General features: G+C 34.3%; 1 protein-coding gene across 1 annotated transcript; it reads left to right on the top strand.

The window, feature by feature from the left end:
* Nucleotides 1-18,384: 18,384 nt before the first annotated feature.
* LOC126727183 (polyubiquitin 3) lies at nt 18,385-20,185 on the top strand. Its single transcript, XM_050432729.1, has 2 exons — nt 18,385-18,544; nt 19,084-20,185. Exon 2 carries the CDS (start codon nt 19,084-19,086, stop codon nt 20,002-20,004), a length of 921 nt encoding a protein of 306 aa, XP_050288686.1. The 5' UTR covers nt 18,385-18,544; the 3' UTR covers nt 20,005-20,185.
* Nucleotides 20,186-21,646: the final 1,461 nt, after the last annotated feature.

Genomic DNA, 21,646 nt, shown 5'->3' with positions numbered 1-21,646 from the left:
TATATAACAAATTATAGTTTATAAAAGAAAAACAAATTAATTAAACAACTAAACAATAATAATTAATAATTTTATTAATATTTCAAATGAACTTATAATTTATTGTTTATTCTTTTACTAGAATTATGGGGACAAATATTTGATAAGAAAACCACGTAAAAGACAATTGTAAACTTTATATATTTACGTGTTTTTTTATTGTTATTGTTGTTAATATCAAAATTTTCTTTTTATTAGATTGTGTAATTTATACTTATTGAGAAACACCCTAAAAAAAAATTCAGGAGTCATCAACACACCATCCACATCTAGCCGACGTAGTAATGTGATTACTCTTACGTTTAATGTGGCTGTTTCTGTCCTTGATTGGATCGATGGAGTGATGTGATTGGTAGGATTTTGCTCTTAATCTTTTACCGTATTGATCAATAATTGCGTCTCCATGGTAAATTGTACTTTGGAATTCTTCAAACTTGTGATTGGGTCGATCAATAGGATGACAGTAAACCCAAGCTTGATCGACCCGTGATTTTATATCAATTTTTAGTTGTGATTTCAAGCAAATTACACAACAAATTAATGACAAATTAATGAAGGAGCAGATGATGTTTCCTATATTTCTTCATTCACTTAGCTAAAAATAAAAGTACGTATTATCTCATATACATTATCTAAGTTAAAATGAGTTTATTTTTTAATATAATATATATACCCACATACTGTATTATATAGGAGCATTAAATCTAATCATTTTTTTTTTTTTTGGTCAAACATTAAATCTAATCATTGAAATTATATAGAAAAAAAAAAAAAAAAAAAAAAAAAAAAAGAAAAAGAAAAAAGAGGACAGATCCGTGCCGAAGCCTGTTATGTACGTAGACAAAATATAAGATACCCATATGGAATATTTGAGCATCAAACTGTGGCTTTGACGCCTCCATGATTCGAACACTATAAGAAAGACTATTAGGAGCGTTGTCCAAAGGACAGATCCTAGAGCTCCAAGATTAATGTCGACCGCACAAGGATCATTAGTAATGCTATCATTAAGAACCAATGTAGTATTTTCCATTTGGTTTCCACAGTGCAGTACTCCTAATACCACAATACATGAATGGATATACTTTTAGAAGCACTACATTCTTGAATTAGCAAGCTGAAGAGCTAGAGTAATATATAGACTAATCTGTTGTTCAAGTGGGGAAAATAGTGAGAAGAAAGAGGACCATTCAACTACCATTCAGCAACATCAATATTAGAGCATCCAGAGTTCATCCAACTGAAAAAGAAAAAGAAGAGTAGATGAAGTCAGAATGAAGAGATCATGGAATAGAAGAAGAAAACACGGGGGAGAAATAGAATAAAATAAAATAAGGTGGACACAAATGACACAATCATTATCAAAATGGCTGCTTGCCCAACAGCACTAACCATGTGATCGGTGAACAATGAAAGTTGTTATATCGATCATAATCAATTTCTAGATATGGAAAAAGTGCATCAAATATATATGGTTAGCTACAATTATGGATAAAGATGACGTTGTTAGGATCTCATATAGGCCGTTATGATCTGCCTATAAATGGATTTCTGTAAGCTTCTAAAATATCTTTGATTGTAATCATGACTAACACCCTAGTTGGTCCTGTACATGTGACCAGTTATCAAGAAAAGAATTATTTTTTATTTTCGAATAAAGAAAAGAATTATATTAGTTAAATGAAAACTACAATCCTGAACTTGTATTTTAAATAGAATTAAAAAAATTGTCTTTTGTGTGAGAAGAGAATAAGTAGACTTATTACCAAAATAATAAAAACTAAAAACTCAAAGTCCCCCCTCCCTGGACGTTTAGAGATTGTGTGTTTGGAGGGAGAGGAGAAAAAACTTGTAGGCCTCATCAAAATCTTTCATCTTTTTCAAAAAAACATCATTTTCTCTCTATTTTTATCTCTTTCATTTTTCATCCTCCCTAAAATCACTCCAACCAAATATAGCCTTAAGTGAAGAATATAAAAAGATATTTTTTGTTGTTTTGTTTTTGACAATTAAAATTAAAATCCAAGAGAAAGTTCTCTTTTTGTGTGTTTGCGCATGGGAGTTGGAAGACTAAGGAGAGAGAGAGAGATTGTTTATTTAATTTTATTTTGAATAGAAGTCAAGTTCAAGTTTATCACTAAACAAGATTGCGTGTTCAAGTTTGGTTTACTTTCTAATCAAATAAACTCAAGCTTGTTTACGAGTTACTTGATTAATTTATATTGTTTTTCCCATATATTGTAAAACCATAACTAAAATTTGTTATCCTACATAAATCTATAACTTTTATTACAATTGGATTGTGTATATGTTAAATAAACTGCCAATAATAATATGGTATCATATGAACTTATTTGTAAATTATACTATCTAATTTCATGTCTATATAAGGAGATTTTTAGATTAGTATAAATGTAAAAGTATAAGATTATATATAGTTAAATAAACTTGAGCTTAAACTTGACTTGTTTGCTAAACAAATGAACATAAACAAACTTTTATTTGAGCTAAGCTCAAGCTACTTACAACTTGGTTCAATTAGATCCTTAGCTAGCGATACTAAAAGAGTGATAATAGGATATTACAAATTTTACTATATAATCTTGACAAATTGATTTATCACCAATCATGAAAAAAAAAAGTAATTATGAAATTCATTTATTATGTTATTAAATGCACCAATCATATTTATTACTATGTGATTTTGAAAAGATTATGTATTAAAATTGAGAAAACCTTCAGTCAGGTCCTGGCGTAAAGAAGGCATTTTACGTCACCAATGATTTGCCGCCACGTCATATTTCCATTGATCTTACAATACACTCTTGCACACACAAGTATAACTCAATTAAACACAAAATTCTCAAACACCTATCAAACCTGAGAAGCTCCAACGCCTCTCATCTCCTCCTCTTCTCGTACCACCGGACCTCCACCCCGCCATTGGAGCCGCCACACACATCAGTCAAGAGCTAGCGTCACTGCAACGGATTCTCATCAAGATATCACAAAGTTAATGGAATTTTGGGTCTGGCTTCCTTCTCATTCTCTCCTCTCTTTTTTTTTTGAGACATGGGTTTGTGATTTTAAGCTCAAAAGAGAGTCTTTGAGGCTTTTCCGATAAACCCATTTGATTTTAAGCACAAGGAAGAAAGAGAAAGTCTTTCTTTGTTGTGTTCGCAAAAGTCTTTGAAGCTTTTGAAACAAGCTCATTAGATTTTTATCAATCTTAAGCTGATTCACACCTCAAAGTTTCAATATTTTTTTTTCTCTTTCTTTATTGTTTCCATAGAATTTTTAAGACATGGGTTTTGTGATTTTAAGCACAAAAAAAAAGTTCTTGAAGCTTTTGTGCAAACCCACCTCTGTGTCATTATCATTAATGCGTATTCGAAACTCAATGTTTCAGTGTTCTTGCTCTTCAATTTAACACCCAATGTTTCACTGTCCTTCATCAAACACATCCCTACAAAACTATCAGCCACTAAAGAACCATCTCCAGCAAGAACTCTTTTAGGAGCTCAAACATTTGACGAGGAGTGGAAAAATGAATTAGGTTTCAAAGCTCAAACCTTGACCAATGGGAAGGAACCGATGCGACGGTGCCAGCTCTTGACCGATGTGTGCGGTAGCTCCAGCAGTGGGGTGGAGGTCTGGTGGTACGAGGAGATGAGAGGCGTTGGAGCTTCTCAGGTCTGATAGGTGTTTGAGAATTTTGTGTTTAATTGAGTTATACTTGTGTGTGCATGAGTGTATTGTTAGATCAATGGAAATATGACGTGGCAGCACATTATTGGTGGCGTAAAATGCCTTCTTTACGCCAGGACCTGATTGAAGGTTCTCTCATTAAAATTTGTGTGAACACTGAAAGTTGCTACTATAGTCAGTCACTAGACATGAAAAAGAGAGTATGGAATACATATGGTGAACTACAAAAATGGTTAAAGATGATGTTATTGGGATCTCATATATGCCTTTATGACCGTAGCTTCTAAATGGACCTTTATAAGTCTTTAAAATATTGTTTATACCATCAGCAATGCCCTAGATGATCCTATACATGTTTCCCGTTATCAAGAAAAAGGATTGCAATAGCTATGAAAACAACCACCCTAGACTTGGGTTTTAAAGGGAACCAAAAAAATATCAGTGTTTTATTCTCCTCATTGTTTGTGAACAGAATCATCCTTCAGTCAAAATATGAAAAATTAAACTATCACCATGTATGAACAAATTATATCTTTTTTTCATTTCCTAAAGATATGTTAAGAACAGAACCTGCATGGATTATGCAACATTGCAAGGATTGCATCGTCTATCGCGTTGTGCTAGTTCTCTTGTTTGATTGTTTTACTTAGTTGCCTAGGTAGGAATGTTTACCCATTGTTTGGGAGTTGAAATAAGTAAATCATAAGGAAATAGAATGAAATAAAATACAATTGGAGTGTTAGAAATACTGAATGCAATGACATTGTATTTCTTAGTTAAAGAATATATACTAGTGCCTTTATATATATGAGGCATATGTGTGCAGTACAAATAAGAGTGTAGTATAAAAATGTGTGTTATACAAGTAATCTAGTTGGGCCTAAAGTCCACAACATTATACACGTTAACAGCCCCCTTCAAACTCAAGGTGGATGTAAGACCAACTTGAGGTTGTCAACCAAAGTATGAAGGCGTCCCTTAGAATGTGACTTGGTGAAGATATCTACAAGTTGATCTTTAGAGGAGACTGAGATCAACTTGAGAGCACCATGGCCAAGATGATAATGGATAAAATGACAATCGATCTCGATGTTTTTAGTCCGTTCATGAAAGACATCATTGTGAGTAATATGAATGGCACTCTGGTTGTCACAATAAAGAGGAGTAGCAAAGGATGTAGACACACCTAAGTCTTTGAGAAACCATCGTAGCGAAAAGAGCTCAGATGTGGAATCAGCAAGGGCATGATATTCTACTTCAGTACTGGAACGAGTCACATGAGTTTGTTTCTTGCTTCGCCAAGAAATCAGAGAAGAACCAAGAAGAAAGCAATAACCAGTGGTGGACCTACGATCAGTGGGATCTCCTACCTAATCAGCATCAGAAAATGCACAGAGAATAAGAGGAGACTGAGTAGAGTAGAAAAAATCATGGAATAGAGTGTCCTTTAGGTATCGAAGAATGCGCAGAACAGCAGCATAATGAGTCGATTGTGGAGCAAACAGATACTGGCTCACTTGGTGAACACCATAGGAAATGTCTGGATAAGTGACAGTGAGATAAACTAGGTTGCCAACTAAACGTCTGTAAAGAGAGAGATTAGACAATGGTTTCCCTCCTGAGGGCGTCAGATGCGCATTAAACTCAACTAGAGTGTCAACAGTCTTGCTATCAGTGAGTCCAGCTCGAGACAAGAATTCAGAAGCATACTTGGCTTGAGAATGAGTGATTTCAAGACCCAAGAAGTAGCTGAAATGTCCAAGATCTTTCATCTCAAATTGCTAACTGAGAAAATTCTTGAGTTCTTGAATGCCACTGAGGTCATCACCAGTTATGATCATATCATCCACATACAGGAGAAGTAAAATAGTGTCTTTGTTAGTGTGATGAATAAATAAGGCAAAATCATAATGACTGGCTATGTAACCCAAGCGAGAGATGGTAGAGCTGAATTTGACAAACCAAGCTCGTAGAGCTTGTTTAAGGCCATAAAGTGCACGTCGAAGGTAACACACCTTGTTTGAATTAACAGAGAGACCAGGAGGAGGTTGTATATAAACTTCTTCACTTAAATCTCCATTAAGGAATGCATTTTTGACATCCATCTGAAAAATGTCCCATTTACTGGCAACAGCAACAGCTAAGAGGGCACGAACAGATAAGATATGAGCAACAAGAGTAAAGATCTCTTCATAATCAATCCCATACTCCTGTGTAAACCCTTTTACAACAAGACGAGCTTTTTAGCACTCAATGGACCCATCAGAGTGAGTCTTAATCTTGTAGATCTACTTACAACCAACCACAGATTTCCCGGGGGGAGTGTCACCAAATCCCAAGTATGGTTTTTAGATAATGCATCAAATCCCTCTTTCATTGCAATCTGCCATAAAGGGTCAATGGAAGCCTCACGATAGGTGTGAGGCTCATGTAGTGTAGCAAGGGCAGTGTAATAATGATAGTCAAGTAAATGTGAAGGAATAAATCTTACTTGAGTTAAGTGACAAGATGGAATGTCTTGTGCAAGATCTTCGGGCAGAGCAGAAGTAGGGGACCCAAGCTCAGGGTTGGGGTTGGGTAGCTTGTCTTTGACCTGTTCATCTTCCACTTATTCATTAAAGGGTGAACTAGGAAAGGAATCAATGATATCTGATGGTTGGACAGAGAAGTCTACAGGAGAATCAGAAGCAACTATAAGAGGATCAGGAGCAGTTACAGAAGGAATATGTTCCTCATCTGGAAAGAGATTTAAGACAGATGAGGAAGATAAGGAGGCATGGAAGTGAGAAAGCTCGACAAAGAGGCGATGTTCCCAAAAGACAACATTGCGGGAGATATGAAGACGATGAGAAACAGGATCATAACACCGATACCCCTTTTGAGTTTTGCCATAGCTAAGAAAACAACAAAGCCTTGACTGAGGCTCAAGTTTGTTATGCTCATGTAGCTGAAGAAGAACGAAACAAGCAGAACTGAAAGAGCGAAGGTGGTGATAATCTGGAGGTAACCCAAAAAAACGCTCATATGGAGTTTGATTTTGGATGACAGGACTTGGAATGCGATTAATAGTATGAACAGCATGAAGAGCAGTTTCGCCCCAAAAAGGAGCAGGAACTTTGGTAGAGAGAAGGAGAGCACAAACAGTGTCAAGAATATGACAAAGTTTTCGTTCGACTCTACCATTTTGATGAGAGGTACCTGGACAAGTTAGTTGATGAACAGTGCCATAAGAATGCAAAACATCTTGGAAAGCATATTGAGTATACTCAAGAATATTATTAGATTGAAAAATTTTGATACGTTTGGAAAATTGAGTTTCAACCATTTTTGCAAAATTAGAATATACTTGCAACAATTCAGAACAATGTTTCATATTAAAAATCCAGTTATAGCGAGAGTAATCATCAACAAAGACAACAAAATATCGAGATCTACCACTACTAGAGACAGAGGAAGGCTCCCAAATATCAGAATGAATAAGGTCAAAGATATCAGTGGATATTGATTCACTAGTATTGAAAGGAAAAGCTGTTTGTTTTCCTAACTGACATGAAACACAATCAAAATTTTTTGTAGACGCTGAACCTAACAAACCTCTAGAAGCCAATTGTTGTACCCAAGAAGAAGATGCATGACCAAGTCAAGCATGCCAAAATGCAAGGGAAGGAATAGAAGGAACTGCAGCAGTTGCAGCAACAGAAATAGGAGCAACAAGTGGAAGACGAAGGTTGTCCATGGGAAACATACGCCCAACTCTGGGACTGGTCCCAAGCTCCCGTCTCATCCTTAAATCCTGCACAATACACCCAGAATAATCAAAGATAATGCGATAACCCAACTCAGCTAATTGTCCAACAGAAAATAAATTATAAGAAAGATCAAGAAAATTAAAGACTCTAGGAACCGAGAGATTAGAGGTCGCAACGGAACCTATATTATGACCAGAAATTGTGGAATCATTTGCTATGCGAATATTAAGAGGGTGTGGTGCAGGTTTAAGGTCAGAAAATAAGGACGAGTGAGGTGTCATATGATTGCAACAAGCAGAATCCATAAGTTAAGAGGTAGGAGACATACCAGATAAAGCTGAAAGAGAAGAGGAATAAGATGCATTACCAACCATACCAATGACATTGGTGATGATATTTATAAGGTCATCTCTGGAAATGGTGAAAGTGGATCCAGAAGACTGAGACTTTGTAGAGACGGGAGCCATAGGTTGAACACTCTCAGTGTTAGCAACTATATTAGTAGAAATGGAAACAGCTGATTTGTTGCGTTGATAGCAAGTCTCAATATTATAGCCAAAATGTTTACGAAAATTGCAAAAACGTTTGTTGGATTGTCGGCGACGATTGTTGCAAAAGGAAGAAGACTTGTCCTTATTCTTCATTTTGAAGCAAAATATGCAAAAATGGACTACAAAAATGAAATCTACGCAAAAAACTAGATAAGGAGCACCTAGACTGCAAAAAGTCAACTCTGAGAAAAAGTCAACAGTCAACGGTCAAAGTCTACAGCCAACGGTCAACTCCTAGTGATGATGTCAGCAAGATGACGTGATCTGCTGACGTCAGCTAGGGCTGACATAGATGCTGACATGGTAGTGATGATGTCAGTAGGTGACCGCGACGTGTGGGGCGCGTGAGCGCGTGGTTCAATCCTCACCGAAACTTCGATCGGCGCGTGAGGGCTCGTGGAGCATCTGATGACGTTGATTTTTCTCTAGTGATGTAGATCGGAGAAAGACAATTTCGATGACGACGGGGGTGAGATGATCAGAGCAACACTAAAGGTGCGTGGAAAAGCTGCCGAATCTTTGACCGGCACATGGCGGCGCGTGAAAGGTCAGATGATGATGATTCCGGCAGTTTTGTGTAGATTGGTTGAAAATCTACACAATGATATTTCTTTTGTCTTAATCGGATGTCTGATGTGGAAGATCCAACGGAGGCAGTGATCTTGGTGGCGGTGATCAAGCTTCCAACAGTGAAAATTCAACCTTGGCACCTCTGACGGCGGTGGAGCAGTTAGGAGAGGGCACAGAAAAGGTTTACTGACTAAAGAAGTCGAGGCAGTGGAAAATACCAATAAAGACAGGACTGCAAGACATAAGAAAATTAGAGCAATGACTCTGATACCATGTTAGAAATACTGATTGCAATAGTATTGTTTTTCTTAGTTAAAGAATATACACGAGTGCCTTTATATATATAAAAGGCATATATGTGTAGTACAAGTAAGAGTGTAGTACAAGAATTTGTGTTATACAAGTAATTTAGTTGGGCTTAAGGCCCACAACATTATACACGTTAATATGGAGAATAGGAAAAAAGAAAAAGAAAAAAGAAATAGAATAAAATTAAAAATTTAAAAGTAACTTTGTTTTGAAATTTTAAAATTATTGTTTTGAATACTGTTTTGAACCTTGTTTCAATTTGTCGATTAAGAGAAAATATTTTGATACTCATATATTTTAGTGTATTGTTCCGGTTTCCATTATATATATAAACGTGATGAAACATGCCCAAATTTAATATTTTCTGTTAAATATATATTAATGAATTCGTATATGTCCATTTCCATAACTTTTTACAACTATATAATAGTAAATTAATACCACATAAATTATGTGACATAATGTGTGATAAAGAGTGTTGGGTTCTAAGGAATCAGGAACTAATATATTAGAATTTCAATTTGTAATGTTGACAAACCATAATCAAAACATTTAGTCTTTTTTTAGACTTGCTCAAAGTGTGTTTAAGTGTAAAGTTGAAATCGAGTGTACTGCAGGATTTACTGTGTAAATCTACCTGGCTCGATTGATCGAGAATTAGACTCGATCGATCAAAGCTCATGCAGATTGTTTTTCTGCAGAATTTTTCCAACTCAGCCTAAGCCCATTTGACCTGTAAGGTTTTATGTTTTGCCTTAAATATAAAAGAAAAAACTCTAACCATTTTTTAAGGTTGCTCTTTATGCTGTGTGTGTAAATCTCTTGTGAGATCTAGAGATATTTGCTTTCATACACACTTAGGTTTTCCAATCTCAAAATTGATGTCGAGAGCTTAGTGATCAATTCAGTTGCTGATTCAAGAGCTTAAAGATACACAAGCAGGAGTGCTTGTACTTGCTGTAAATCCAAGAAAGAAGTAGTTCGTAGACTCGGAGTTGTCACATGCTCGTGGTAGTAAGTTTCCTACTCAAGGTAGCAATATAATGTTAGTGGTCTAAGTCTCTATTGTGTAAACTTCAATTCTTTCATAGTGGATTTGTTTTATCTTGAGAATAGCTAAGTTAAATCCTCCCTAGGTTTTTTACCAAACAAACTTCCATGTCTTCAGCTAGGATCTTTCTATACAGTGCATATGAAAGGCAAATATCCTTGTGTCGTCCGTCTGGATCTCTAGCGGAGCTTAAGAGTCTCCCATTGCATTGCCAGATCATATCAATGGTAACGAGTAACGACTTCAGATCTGTAGTCTCCAACCGCATTTGGTAGCGTGGCGCAACTTTTACCTTTGCCTTCTTTTTCTCTTTCACCAAGTACTTTTAGCCTTTCATGCAAGTAGGATTCGCTTCATCTTCATTGCTCTCATCTTCCATGAAGTCTGCAATCAGTTTGGTGCTTCTCAGCAAACCGTATGATCTGCTAGCCATGGTCAAAGCTTTACTTCTTGCTACTGTTCTAAACAAAGAAAAACAAAGAGGACAGAAAGCAGTACCAATAAACTATTAGCAGGATGAGACATAAGTTGCTGCAAGGCCACCCAAAAATATAGAACCAAAAGTTGCAAGTTTTATATCTTCCGATTCTCACTGTCTTCAAGGCTGTAGGCGGAGATACAATTAGCGCTACCATGGAAAATAACCAAAAACATCTCCCAGACTGCAAAAAATTCATAACCGCATCCTGACGACTTCATCAGGCCCATGGTTTAATTTATCAGGTACGTAAACAGAAGATAAGATGCCATATCGAATATTTGAGCTTCAAACTGCGGCTACGACGCCTCCATGAACCGAAGACTGTTAGAAATTAAGGCTGTTAGGAGCGTTATCATAAGGACATATACTACAATACCCCATATTGTTCGACAAGATTCTTCACCCACACAATAACTGACATTCTCAAGCACCATTTTGTTATGGCCTCCCAGTACACTCCTAATACACAAAATATATGAATGGATACTTGTAGAAGCCCTACATTCTTAAATTAGCAAGCTGAAGTGCGAGGGAGATAGGCATCTGTACGTTGCTTATCAAAAAAAAAAAAGATAGACATCGGTTCTTCAAAGACGTGCCAGAAAAGTGTAAATGAATATTTATTTTACCAGTGGTAAGAAAAATGCTAAAAGATTACAAATTTTACTATTTAAAAAAAAAAAAAAAAAAAAAAAAAAAAAAAAAAAAAACTTCAAAAATTAATGTGACAGTGAATAGGATTAGTATCACTTTAATTTTTATATGATTCATAACACACCATTTTACAAAATTTATACAGTAAATTTTATAATATCTCAAGTATCTAAATATTATTTCTTACATAAAATTTCGAGAACTGTACATTGTATACCTACCATCAACCAACACACCCCCCCCCCCCCAAAACAAAACCCAAAGAGAAAGAGGAATACTATCATATCACCTTTATAGTACTTACTTTTCTTGGTTGAAGAGTAAATGAATATTTGTCACGAATAATTTTGGCACGGTGGTTACTTCCTGGTAAAGTACTCGAAGGGGTGGAGGTAAAGGAAGATGTTCGATATGCCACACCTGTAATTCATAGATATTCTAACCACACTATTAAAAATACGTAAATGAATATTTATTTACTCAATTTAAGAAAATCCTAAAATTATTGAAAATTTTACCATAAAAAACTTAAAAATTAATATGACAATGAATGTAATTAGTATCAGTTGAACCCATATTGAATGAATGTTTGAATTAATTTTTATTTAATTGATGATACACCAATATATAAAATTTATGTAGTAAAATTTGTAGGCGAAAAGCACATTTTAATCCCTACATTTTCAAGCGATTCCTATTTTAGTTTCTACATTTTATTTTTACCGTTTTTAGTCCCTATCCTAAAAAACACTTCCTATTTTGGTTCCTACTGTTACTCATTTAACAAAAATATCCTACATGGCAAATAGTTTAACAGTAAATGCTGACGTGTCTATTAAAATAATATTTAAAAAAAATATTTGCATTTTTAAAAATGCAACGTCAGCAATTTAATTTTTTTAAAAAGCCACATCAAATAAAAATAATATAAAAATTTCTAACCTAATTATTTTTTTTTTTTTAAAAGAAAAGAAATTAGTTAAATTAATTTTTTTTTTTTTCCTTTTTTTTGGAAGAACATGAAGAACTCAGAACTATGTGTTCTTCATTTTTGGAAGAACATCATCATGTTCTTTGTGTTCTTCCCCAAAAGATTGACTCATATTCTTAGCAAATTAATCCTTATTTTCTTCCCTTTTCTTTTTTTCTTTTTTTTTTTCATGTATTTTCTTGGCATCCAAACCCAAAAAATTCTCATTCACAAACCCAAAAAATTTTCACACACTCAAAAGAAAACCTTCAAACCCCAACACTACCTTATCAAACCGGTTCCCCTCACTTCTAAATCTCAAACCTTCCTCTCTCTTCCAAAACTCTCACAACTCTTTCAAACTCCATGGCCAGCCTCCTCTACTCATTGCCATTACTGCCACCACCACAACCAGCGGTGGTTCTCTTCTTTTCTTTCTCTGAACGACGTACGCTCTCTCTCACAATTCTCTCAAACTTAGACCCAAATAGCTCAAACTCTCTCTAACTCACATATCATTGTCTCTCTATCCCAGATCAATAAGTCTCTCTCTTTCATCTCTCTATCTCTCAGCTCAGTGGTGTAGATCGTGGTGGAAATATGTATTCCGATGGTGGGTTTGTGGGTTGTGACTTTTGTTGATCTAGGTTTATGGTGTATGTTGATTTTTGGGTTTGTGGGTTTGTGGTGTATGTTGTTTGAATCCAAATTGACTACTCATTTGGAGAAGATTTCGAATCCAAAGTGGAATCAGGTGTACGCTTTCTTTAAAGATCTTATTCAGGCTTCGCTGGGTTTGGTTGTGCATGGAGGCCGAAAATCTAGGTTTGAATTTTGTATTTTTTGTGTTTGGCTTCAAAGCATAAGAAAATCTTGTTGAATGTTTGTGTTTTGTAAATTTTTATGGGCATATCTTTTTATTTTGTAAATCTGAGTGATTTTATGGTTTTTGTTGCTAAGAAAATGCAAGAAAAGAAAAGTAAATTTTTAATTTTTTGGGCAAGCTTAGTTGGGGAAGAAAAATGAAGAACACATAGTTTGAGTTCTTCATGTTCTTCCAAAAAGAAGGAAAAAAAATATTAATTTAACTAATTTCTTTTCTTTTTTTAAAAAATAATTAGGTTAGAAATTTTTATATTATTTTTATCTGATGTGGCTTTTTTTAAAAATTAAATTGATGACATGGCATTTTTAAAAATGCAAATATTTTTTTTATATTATTTTAATGGAAACGTCAGCATTTACTGTTGGACCGTTTGCCACGTATGATATTTCTGTTAAATGAGTAATGGTAGGGCCCAAAACGGGAAGTGTTTTTCAGGATAGGGACTAAAAGAGGTAAAAATAAAATGTATGGACTAAAATGAGAATCGCCTGAAAATATAGGGACTAAAATGTGTTTTTCGCCAAATTTGTAATATTCCAAACATCTAAATATAAATATATGTTATTACCAAAATCTCAAGTTACTATACACCACCGCCTTTTAAAAGATAAAAACGGTTACACATATGTTGTTTCATACACGTGAAAAAGCAATTGAAATTGTGACTTACTTTAAAATCATGACATGAAGTCACCATTGTAGTTCCTTTTTCGAGTGTGTAATTGTGCGTGTCACAAAGTATGTGTAATAAATAATACTCTTAGTTAAAACTCTTTTTGCTTCTCTTCCACTCATTCTCTCATTCGTTATTACTTTAGTCTCTCTCTCTCTCTCTCTCTCCAAGATAAATCTTATCTTATCACCTTTATAATACTTACTTTAAATCTTATCTTATCACCTTTATAATACTTACTTTTCTTGGTTGAAGAGTTAATGAATATTTATTGTGCTCAATTTTAGAAAATGTTAAAATCATTACAAATTTTACTATAAAAAACTTAAAAATTAATATGATAATGAATGTAACTAGTATCACTTCAATTTTTATTAAATAAATGTTTGAATTAATTTTTATTTGATTGGTGAGATAGCAATATATAAGATTTATGTAGTAAAGTTTGTAATATTCCAAACATCTAAATATGAATATATTTTCTTACCAAAATCTCAAGTTGCTTTATGTCATACACTTGCCAACAGATTCTTCTTCTTCTTTTTTAAGATAAAAGATGTTACACACAAATTAACTAAAACCATGACTTGAAATTACAATTTTTACTTTGAAATCATAACTTGAAGTCATAGTTTCAATTTCTTTTTCAAGTGTATGTAAAAAAGTGTGTGTAATAAATAGATTCTTCTTTTTTTAAAACTCTCATTTCTTCTCTTCCACTAATTCTCTCATTCGTTATTACTTTACTCTCTCTCTCTCTCTCTCTCTCTCTCTCTTCAAGATAAATCTCATCTTATCACCTTTATATACTTACTTTAAATCTTATCTTATCATCTTTATAATACTTACTTTTCTTGGTTGAAGAGTGAATGAATATTTATTGTTCTCAATTTGAGAAAATGTTAAAGTCATTACAAATTTTACTATAAAAAACTTTAAAATTAATATGATAATGAATGTAACTAGTATCACGTCAACTTTTATTAAATGAATGTTTGAATTAATTTTTATTTGATTGATGAGACAACTATATATAAAAGATATATGTAGTAAATTTTGTAATATTCCAAACATCTAAATATGAATATATTTTCTTACCAAAATCTCAAGTTGCTTTACGTCGTACGCTTGCCTACAAATTCTTCTTTTTTTTTTTTTTTTAAAGATAAAAGATATTACACATATGTTGTTACACACACATCAACTAAAATCATGACTTAAAATCATAATTTTTCTTTGAAATCATAACTTGAAGTCATAGTTTCAATTTCTTTTTCATGTGTATGTAACAAAGTGTGTGTAATAAACAGATTCTTCTTTTTTTAAACTCTTAGTTCTTCTCTCTCTCTCTCTCTCTCTCTCTCTCCAAGATAAATCTTATCTTTTCACCTTTATAATACTTACTTTTCTTGGTTGAACTGTGAATGAATATTTATTGTGCTCAATTTTAGAAAATGTTAAAGTCATTACAAATTTTACTATAAAAAACTTAATAATTAATATGATAATGAATGTAACTAATACCACTTCAACTTTTATTAAATGAATGTTTGAGTTAATTTTTATTTGATTGATGAGACAGCAATATATAAGATATATGTAGTAAATTTTGTAATATTCCAAACATCAAAATATGAATATATTTTCTTACCAAAATCTCAAGTTGCTTTACGTCGTACGCTTGCCAACAAATTCTTCTTCTTCTTTTAAAAGATAAAAGATGTTACACATGTTGTTACACACACATCAACTAAAACTGTGACTTGGAATCATAATTTTTACTTTGAAAACATAACTTGAATTCATATTTTTAATTTTTTTTTCAAATGTATGTAATAAAGTGTGTGTAATAAACAGATTCTTCTTTTTTAAAACTCTCATTTCTTCTCTTCTACTCATTCTCTCATTCTTTATAACTTTCTCTCTCTCTCTCTATGAATATTTATTATGTTAGATATAAGAAAAATGTTAAAACTATTACAAATTTAACTAAAAAAATTAAAAATTAAAAATTAATATAATAATGAATGTGGTTTATATTACTTTAGCACATATTAAATGACAGTGAGAATTAATTTTTATTTGATTGATGTTATATTAATTTATAAAACTTATATAGTAAAATTTGAAATATTCCAAACATCTAAGTATAGATATATTTTCTTAGGGCTTTAATAGCAATTCACCAAAAATTTTCTCTCTATCTTGGGAGAAGAACTTACTTTAATTACTTTTCTTTTTGATCCACTTTTAGCTAACTTGCTACGTATCCATGCTTTAAATCTCAAGTTGTATATGGTACACTTGCCAACAACTTTTTCTTTTTAACTCTCTTTTCTTCTCTTTCAGTCATTCTCTCATTCTTTATGACTTTCTCTTCGTTATATTTTTTCTCTCTCTAACAAAAATTGAGAGAGAAATAGATTTGGAGAAATATTTGTATTATTCCCACTAATTAGAAAAACTAATTACAATCATGTTTATTACCCAAATAACTGAACACCAAGAGTAAGTAGTTACAATATTAAACAAACTAACTAACCAAATTAACAACTAAGACTAATTACAGTGCGACAACTGTGCAAGTAGCCTCACATGACAAGCATGTGACTTCATTTAAGTAAAAACAATTAAGCTTTACGACATGTGAAGTAACAAATACAACAGTAATAGTGTAGTGGGCCTTTTTTGTAATATTGGGCTGGACTGCCTCCTACCGTACTAGGCCTAAGTTTTCTGGATAAGGAAATTGAGACCGGTCCAATTGCAACCCGCCTTGGTCCAACTTGTGCACAAACTACGCCCCGTTTGCCAGATTTTGATCACATGCCCATGGCAGACAAAGCTGCTACGGGGAAGTTATGGTAGACAGATATAATAAAGATGACACAAGAAATACTAGACAAAATGAATAAAATGGAGTGACAAGAAGCACCCCGTACATAAAAATAATAATAATAATAATAAAATAAATAAATAAATGGGGAAATAATAATAATAATGGGCTTATTGGATCAAAAGAGAAAAAGATCAGTCTGCCATGCCAAGTAATGCTACGAAGCTGAAACCAAGAAGGGAAAACCACTTCCTCAATGTGAATAATCTCTCCAAAAAGAAATTAATTACTTTGAGGGAATGGGCCTGAATGGTTTATGTCCAATGAGGATCCTTTGTCTTTGATAGAGAGTAGGGCTTTAGAGGGAGAGAGGAGACCAACCTATTGGTACATGCCTACCATTCTAAGTTCTCTGTTTTTTTTCATTTGTTTTTTCCCTCTTCCTTTCTTAGTGCTTTCTCCTATGTTGTGGTTTTCTCCTAGATATTACTATTACCGTGATCATGATCCCTTTGCTGTACAGGACAAGGGCCCTTTTTATAGTGCTTGCCGTGACTGGTTTTTACTATTTTAGCCTTTAACTACCTTTGTTTGGTATGGGTGTCCTTGCCGACCACTACTGGTTCGTCAGTCGTTCAACCATCACCACTTACCTGTGTTGGCTGTGCCACTTCCCATTACCAAACAAAGAAAGCTATTTTGTTTGCTTCAACCAATGGCGTTCACTCCTGATGATAAATTTTTATCATCAAACCAAGATAGCAATTGGTTTTTGGTGTAGGTAGGAATTGAAACCCTTTCTTTTTTATCTTGTTTTATCTTGCTTTTGTATTTTTTTTTTTTTTTTTTATGTGTGTGTGTGGGAAGGGAGAGACATAAAAGTGGATCAAAATTACATATTTAGCCCTATTTTTAATGAATGTGGGTTACAGAATTCTAACTGAGCTAACCTCAAGTAAGTAAAATGTCAAATTTCAAATAGATAATTTAAATTTGGGTCAAACTACAAGCGAGTAAGATGTAATTTGCCCTATAGAGAATTATAACTATTTATTCATCAATACAAAATAAATTTGTGAAAACTATTTCGATTGAGGATTTTTAAACTTAAAATTTGGTGAGTACAAATATTATTGACTTCTCTCTACTCCCTTCCCTTCTTGAAAAATTATTAAGTCCGTGATCTGAGGATATAATAATTTCACCGCGAGTAATACTACGAACACAATACTTTCACAATAACATTTTGGTAGAAAATTATTATCACTTTTTATTTGGATTTGTCATAATAAAAATAAATTGTGAATTTTAGTTAGCTCAATCACTCTAATTTCTTCTTAAAACAAACAAACAAACAAACAAAAAAACATAAAATTTATGCATTACAACAAAAATGTTTATAATCGAAATTCTATATTATCTCTAATATAAAAATAAATAAATAATAAAAGAGGGCTTGACAAGTGGTTGGATGACCTAGGAATCTTTATAGCTCCCCAACAACTCCTAGTGGAGCCCACGAGAAATAAACAAAACCCACTTGCAAAATATACCAATACAATACAAACCTTGCCGGCCCATTGACACTGACTTCTCTGTACCTCAAAAAAAAAAAAAAAAAAAGACTTCCCTGTACCTCATAGATAACTCCGTCAAACAAACAAAAACTAAGGGCGGGCGTGCTTGGTATGGTGATTTTAATCGACTGTGCCCTATAAGTAACGCTATACAAAATCCAATTCTCCACGGTTTTAACTCCGTCATTACCGCCGTCAACTACCGCTAAAACCCACCAATACGTTACAATCATTGACGTCGTTAAACAAACAAATAAATGAATTACCTCGAAATCATCGGATTCCAACTTGCCGTGTACACTAGTGCCCAACACCTCATACTGGACACGTGTCATCACCTAATTCAACCTCTTAGTCACGGGTCCCTCAATTTCCGTGTCCAACTCTTCAACTTTATTCCTATAAAGCAAGCCCAACTCCTTCATTGTTTCATCGTTCAGATTCAATACATTTTCATTTTTGTGAAGCAAAAAATCAAAACTCTCTCAAGGTATCTTTCTTTTTCTTTCTTTTATTTATTATTCCAGTCCTCTTTTTTGATTTCTCTTCTTGATTTGAAGCATAGCATAGTAAATAACTATAGTATTTGGGAAATCCAAACCTAAATAATCATCAAAGGAATTATAGATCTCTGTGATTTATACGGAAATTCGTGGAATCTGATTATTTATATTAGTGGACTTTAGCTTAAGCCATAATAAAGCAGGTGAAAAGCATAGACAGATTATAGATCTATCATATCTGGAAAAAGTCATATTGAAATTGGTGCTAATTTTTGCTCAAATCCAATTGATTTGGTCAGATCTGTACTAAAAAAAATTGATTATAGTGGACGATTTATATCAAATTTATTTTTTCAATACAATGAAAGATTTATTATTTCGTTAGATCTGTATGGAAAATGAAAAAAAAAAAAAAATCTATATTTGTTTCTATTTATTGGTTTTGATTTATCTGATCTGATCTGTTGAATCTGGAAAATTTTATATGGAAATTCATGAAATCTTAAACGGCGTTTGTTTTTGATAGATGCAAATCTTCGTGAAAACCCTGACCGGCAAGACCATCACTCTCGAGGTCGAGAGCTCAGACACCATCGACAACGTCAAGGCCAAGATCCAAGACAAGGAAGGAATCCCCCCAGACCAGCAAAGGCTGATCTTCGCCGGAAAGCAACTCGAGGACGGCCGCACCCTCGCCGACTACAACATCCAGAAGGAAAGCACACTCCATCTCGTCCTCCGTCTCCGCGGTGGCATGCAGATCTTCGTCAAGACCTTGACGGGAAAGACCATCACCCTCGAGGTCGAGAGCTCCGACACCATCGACAACGTCAAGGCCAAGATCCAGGACAAGGAAGGCATCCCACCGGACCAGCAGAGGCTCATCTTCGCCGGAAAGCAGCTCGAGGACGGCCGCACCCTCGCCGACTACAACATCCAGAAGGAGTCCACCCTCCACCTCGTCCTCCGTCTCCGCGGTGGCATGCAGATCTTCGTCAAGACCCTCACCGGCAAAACCATCACCTTGGAGGTCGAGAGCTCCGACACCATCGACAACGTGAAGGCTAAAATCCAGGACAAGGAGGGCATCCCACCGGACCAGCAGAGGTTGATCTTCGCCGGTAAGCAGCTCGAGGACGGGCGCACCCTCGCCGACTATAACATCCAGAAGGAGTCGACACTTCACCTTGTCCTCCGTCTCCGTGGTGGTATGCAGATCTTCGTTAAGACCCTCACCGGAAAGACCATCACTTTGGAGGTGGAGAGTTCGGATACCATCGACAACGTGAAGGCGAAGATCCAGGACAAGGAGGGGATCCCACCAGACCAGCAGAGGTTGATCTTTGCCGGAAAGCAGCTGGAGGACGGCCGCACTCTTGCTGACTACAACATCCAGAAGGAGTCCACCCTTCACCTTGTCCTCCGTCTCCGTGGTGGTGCTTTCTGAGGAGTGAAAAAGCCCTGCTTTTTATGATTGAAAATTGTTGTTTTATGATTTATGGTTCTGTTTAATTGTTTCTGCTTTAATGGTGGAAACATCTAAAACTCTTTTATATTTATATTATTATGTCTATGGCCCTGATGTGGCTTTTAAATAAATTTGATGATGTTGCTATGTTTGTTAAGTATATATTTGTGCTATGAATTGTGTGTTTGAATTGTGTGCTTTTGATGATACCTCCATGTTTAGGTGCTTTGTTTTCCAAACCCAGGCATAATTTTGGTAGAGAAGAAACTCAATTGATTTTTCTTAGAACTCGTAGAACAATAGTTGAGACTAGTTTTGATTGTTTGAAGTTGGCTTATGGAAGTGAAATTCATAGTCGTGGTTCATACGTTTGTCTTTATGTGTTTAGCCATGTAAGAGTTTTTTTTTGGGGTTAAGCTAATTAAAGTGATTTTGATAGAGTAGGTTGAGCTAATTAGAGTGGTTAGGGGTGGTAACGATGTTTTGTTAACAAATTTTTTTAAAAAATATGTGTTAGGATGTGTGGATGTGAAAAAAATTGTGTAAAATATTGTTTAAAAATTGAAATAATGTGTTTAGACACATTGTCCCTAACGGCTCTTAGAGTTTGATAGAGTAGATTGTGCTCATTAGAGTGATTGAAACTGATTGATGAGGTGTGTGGTCCTGTCATTATTCTCTTTATTATCCTAGATTATTAGGATTATATATATATTTTTATCAACTAATTAAAATGAACTGTCATTGAACACCGACAAAATGATGCCAAAGCATGTATATAAACACCACAATGTATTGAGATGATGCCCCCATCGTACATCAAAATTATACTAGCTGACATAATACAAAAAATATCGAGATGGATCCCATCATATACATGCACAGTGCACGTCTCCTTCTACATCACAGTTTGTTAGCTTCAGTTGCCCGTTTTACTTCCAAGGCTTCTGTTGTAGTTGTTGATAATCTATGCTGAATGTAATTAATTGCTAAGTTGAATTACAATTACTTGAGAGTGCATACACTCTAAACCCAGTGTGCCTTTCCAGCTAGTCACAAACTAAGCTAGAGTATAGAGCCTGCCATACAATCAATACCTATCCGCTCTTTCTCTTGGACCAGACCAATAACTATGATTTATCTTCTCAAGGCCCATCACCAACAACGGCTCTCTTTCATCCTTTACCTTCATTTTCCTGTCTCTATACATTTATTTTGGGGGATACTGTCTCTACATAATTAGCTTGGGGCTAGTAGTATTAAAGATTCGACTTTCGAGAGGGTTAAGGACGAAGCAAACTGAAGCAAATGAAAAAACACTTGATAAATTTTATTTTCTCCAAAATGGCGCTTGGGATTTGGAAAAGAATCAAAGAGTCAGAGGCGACAATGGGAGACTATGGGTTTTTCGGTTTCTACCTTCAACAATATAATATAGTTTTTTAAAGTAATGTTATATCCATAAATTATTTTATAACATTTTTACAAAAAATTGATGTGGCAAAAATTCTTATTGGTTTTCATCTTATCATTTATTAACATTATTTTTTTATTTGCCAATAATTACTCACTAAGTTAACAGTTTGTAAAAAAAAATTTGTAGCATTATCATTCTTCTAAT

Source organism: Quercus robur, chromosome 5 (assembly GCF_932294415.1).
Source record: "Quercus robur chromosome 5, dhQueRobu3.1, whole genome shotgun sequence".
Taxonomy (NCBI): domain Eukaryota; kingdom Viridiplantae; phylum Streptophyta; class Magnoliopsida; order Fagales; family Fagaceae; genus Quercus; species Quercus robur.
This window is presented reverse-complemented; position numbering and strand designations above follow the sequence as displayed.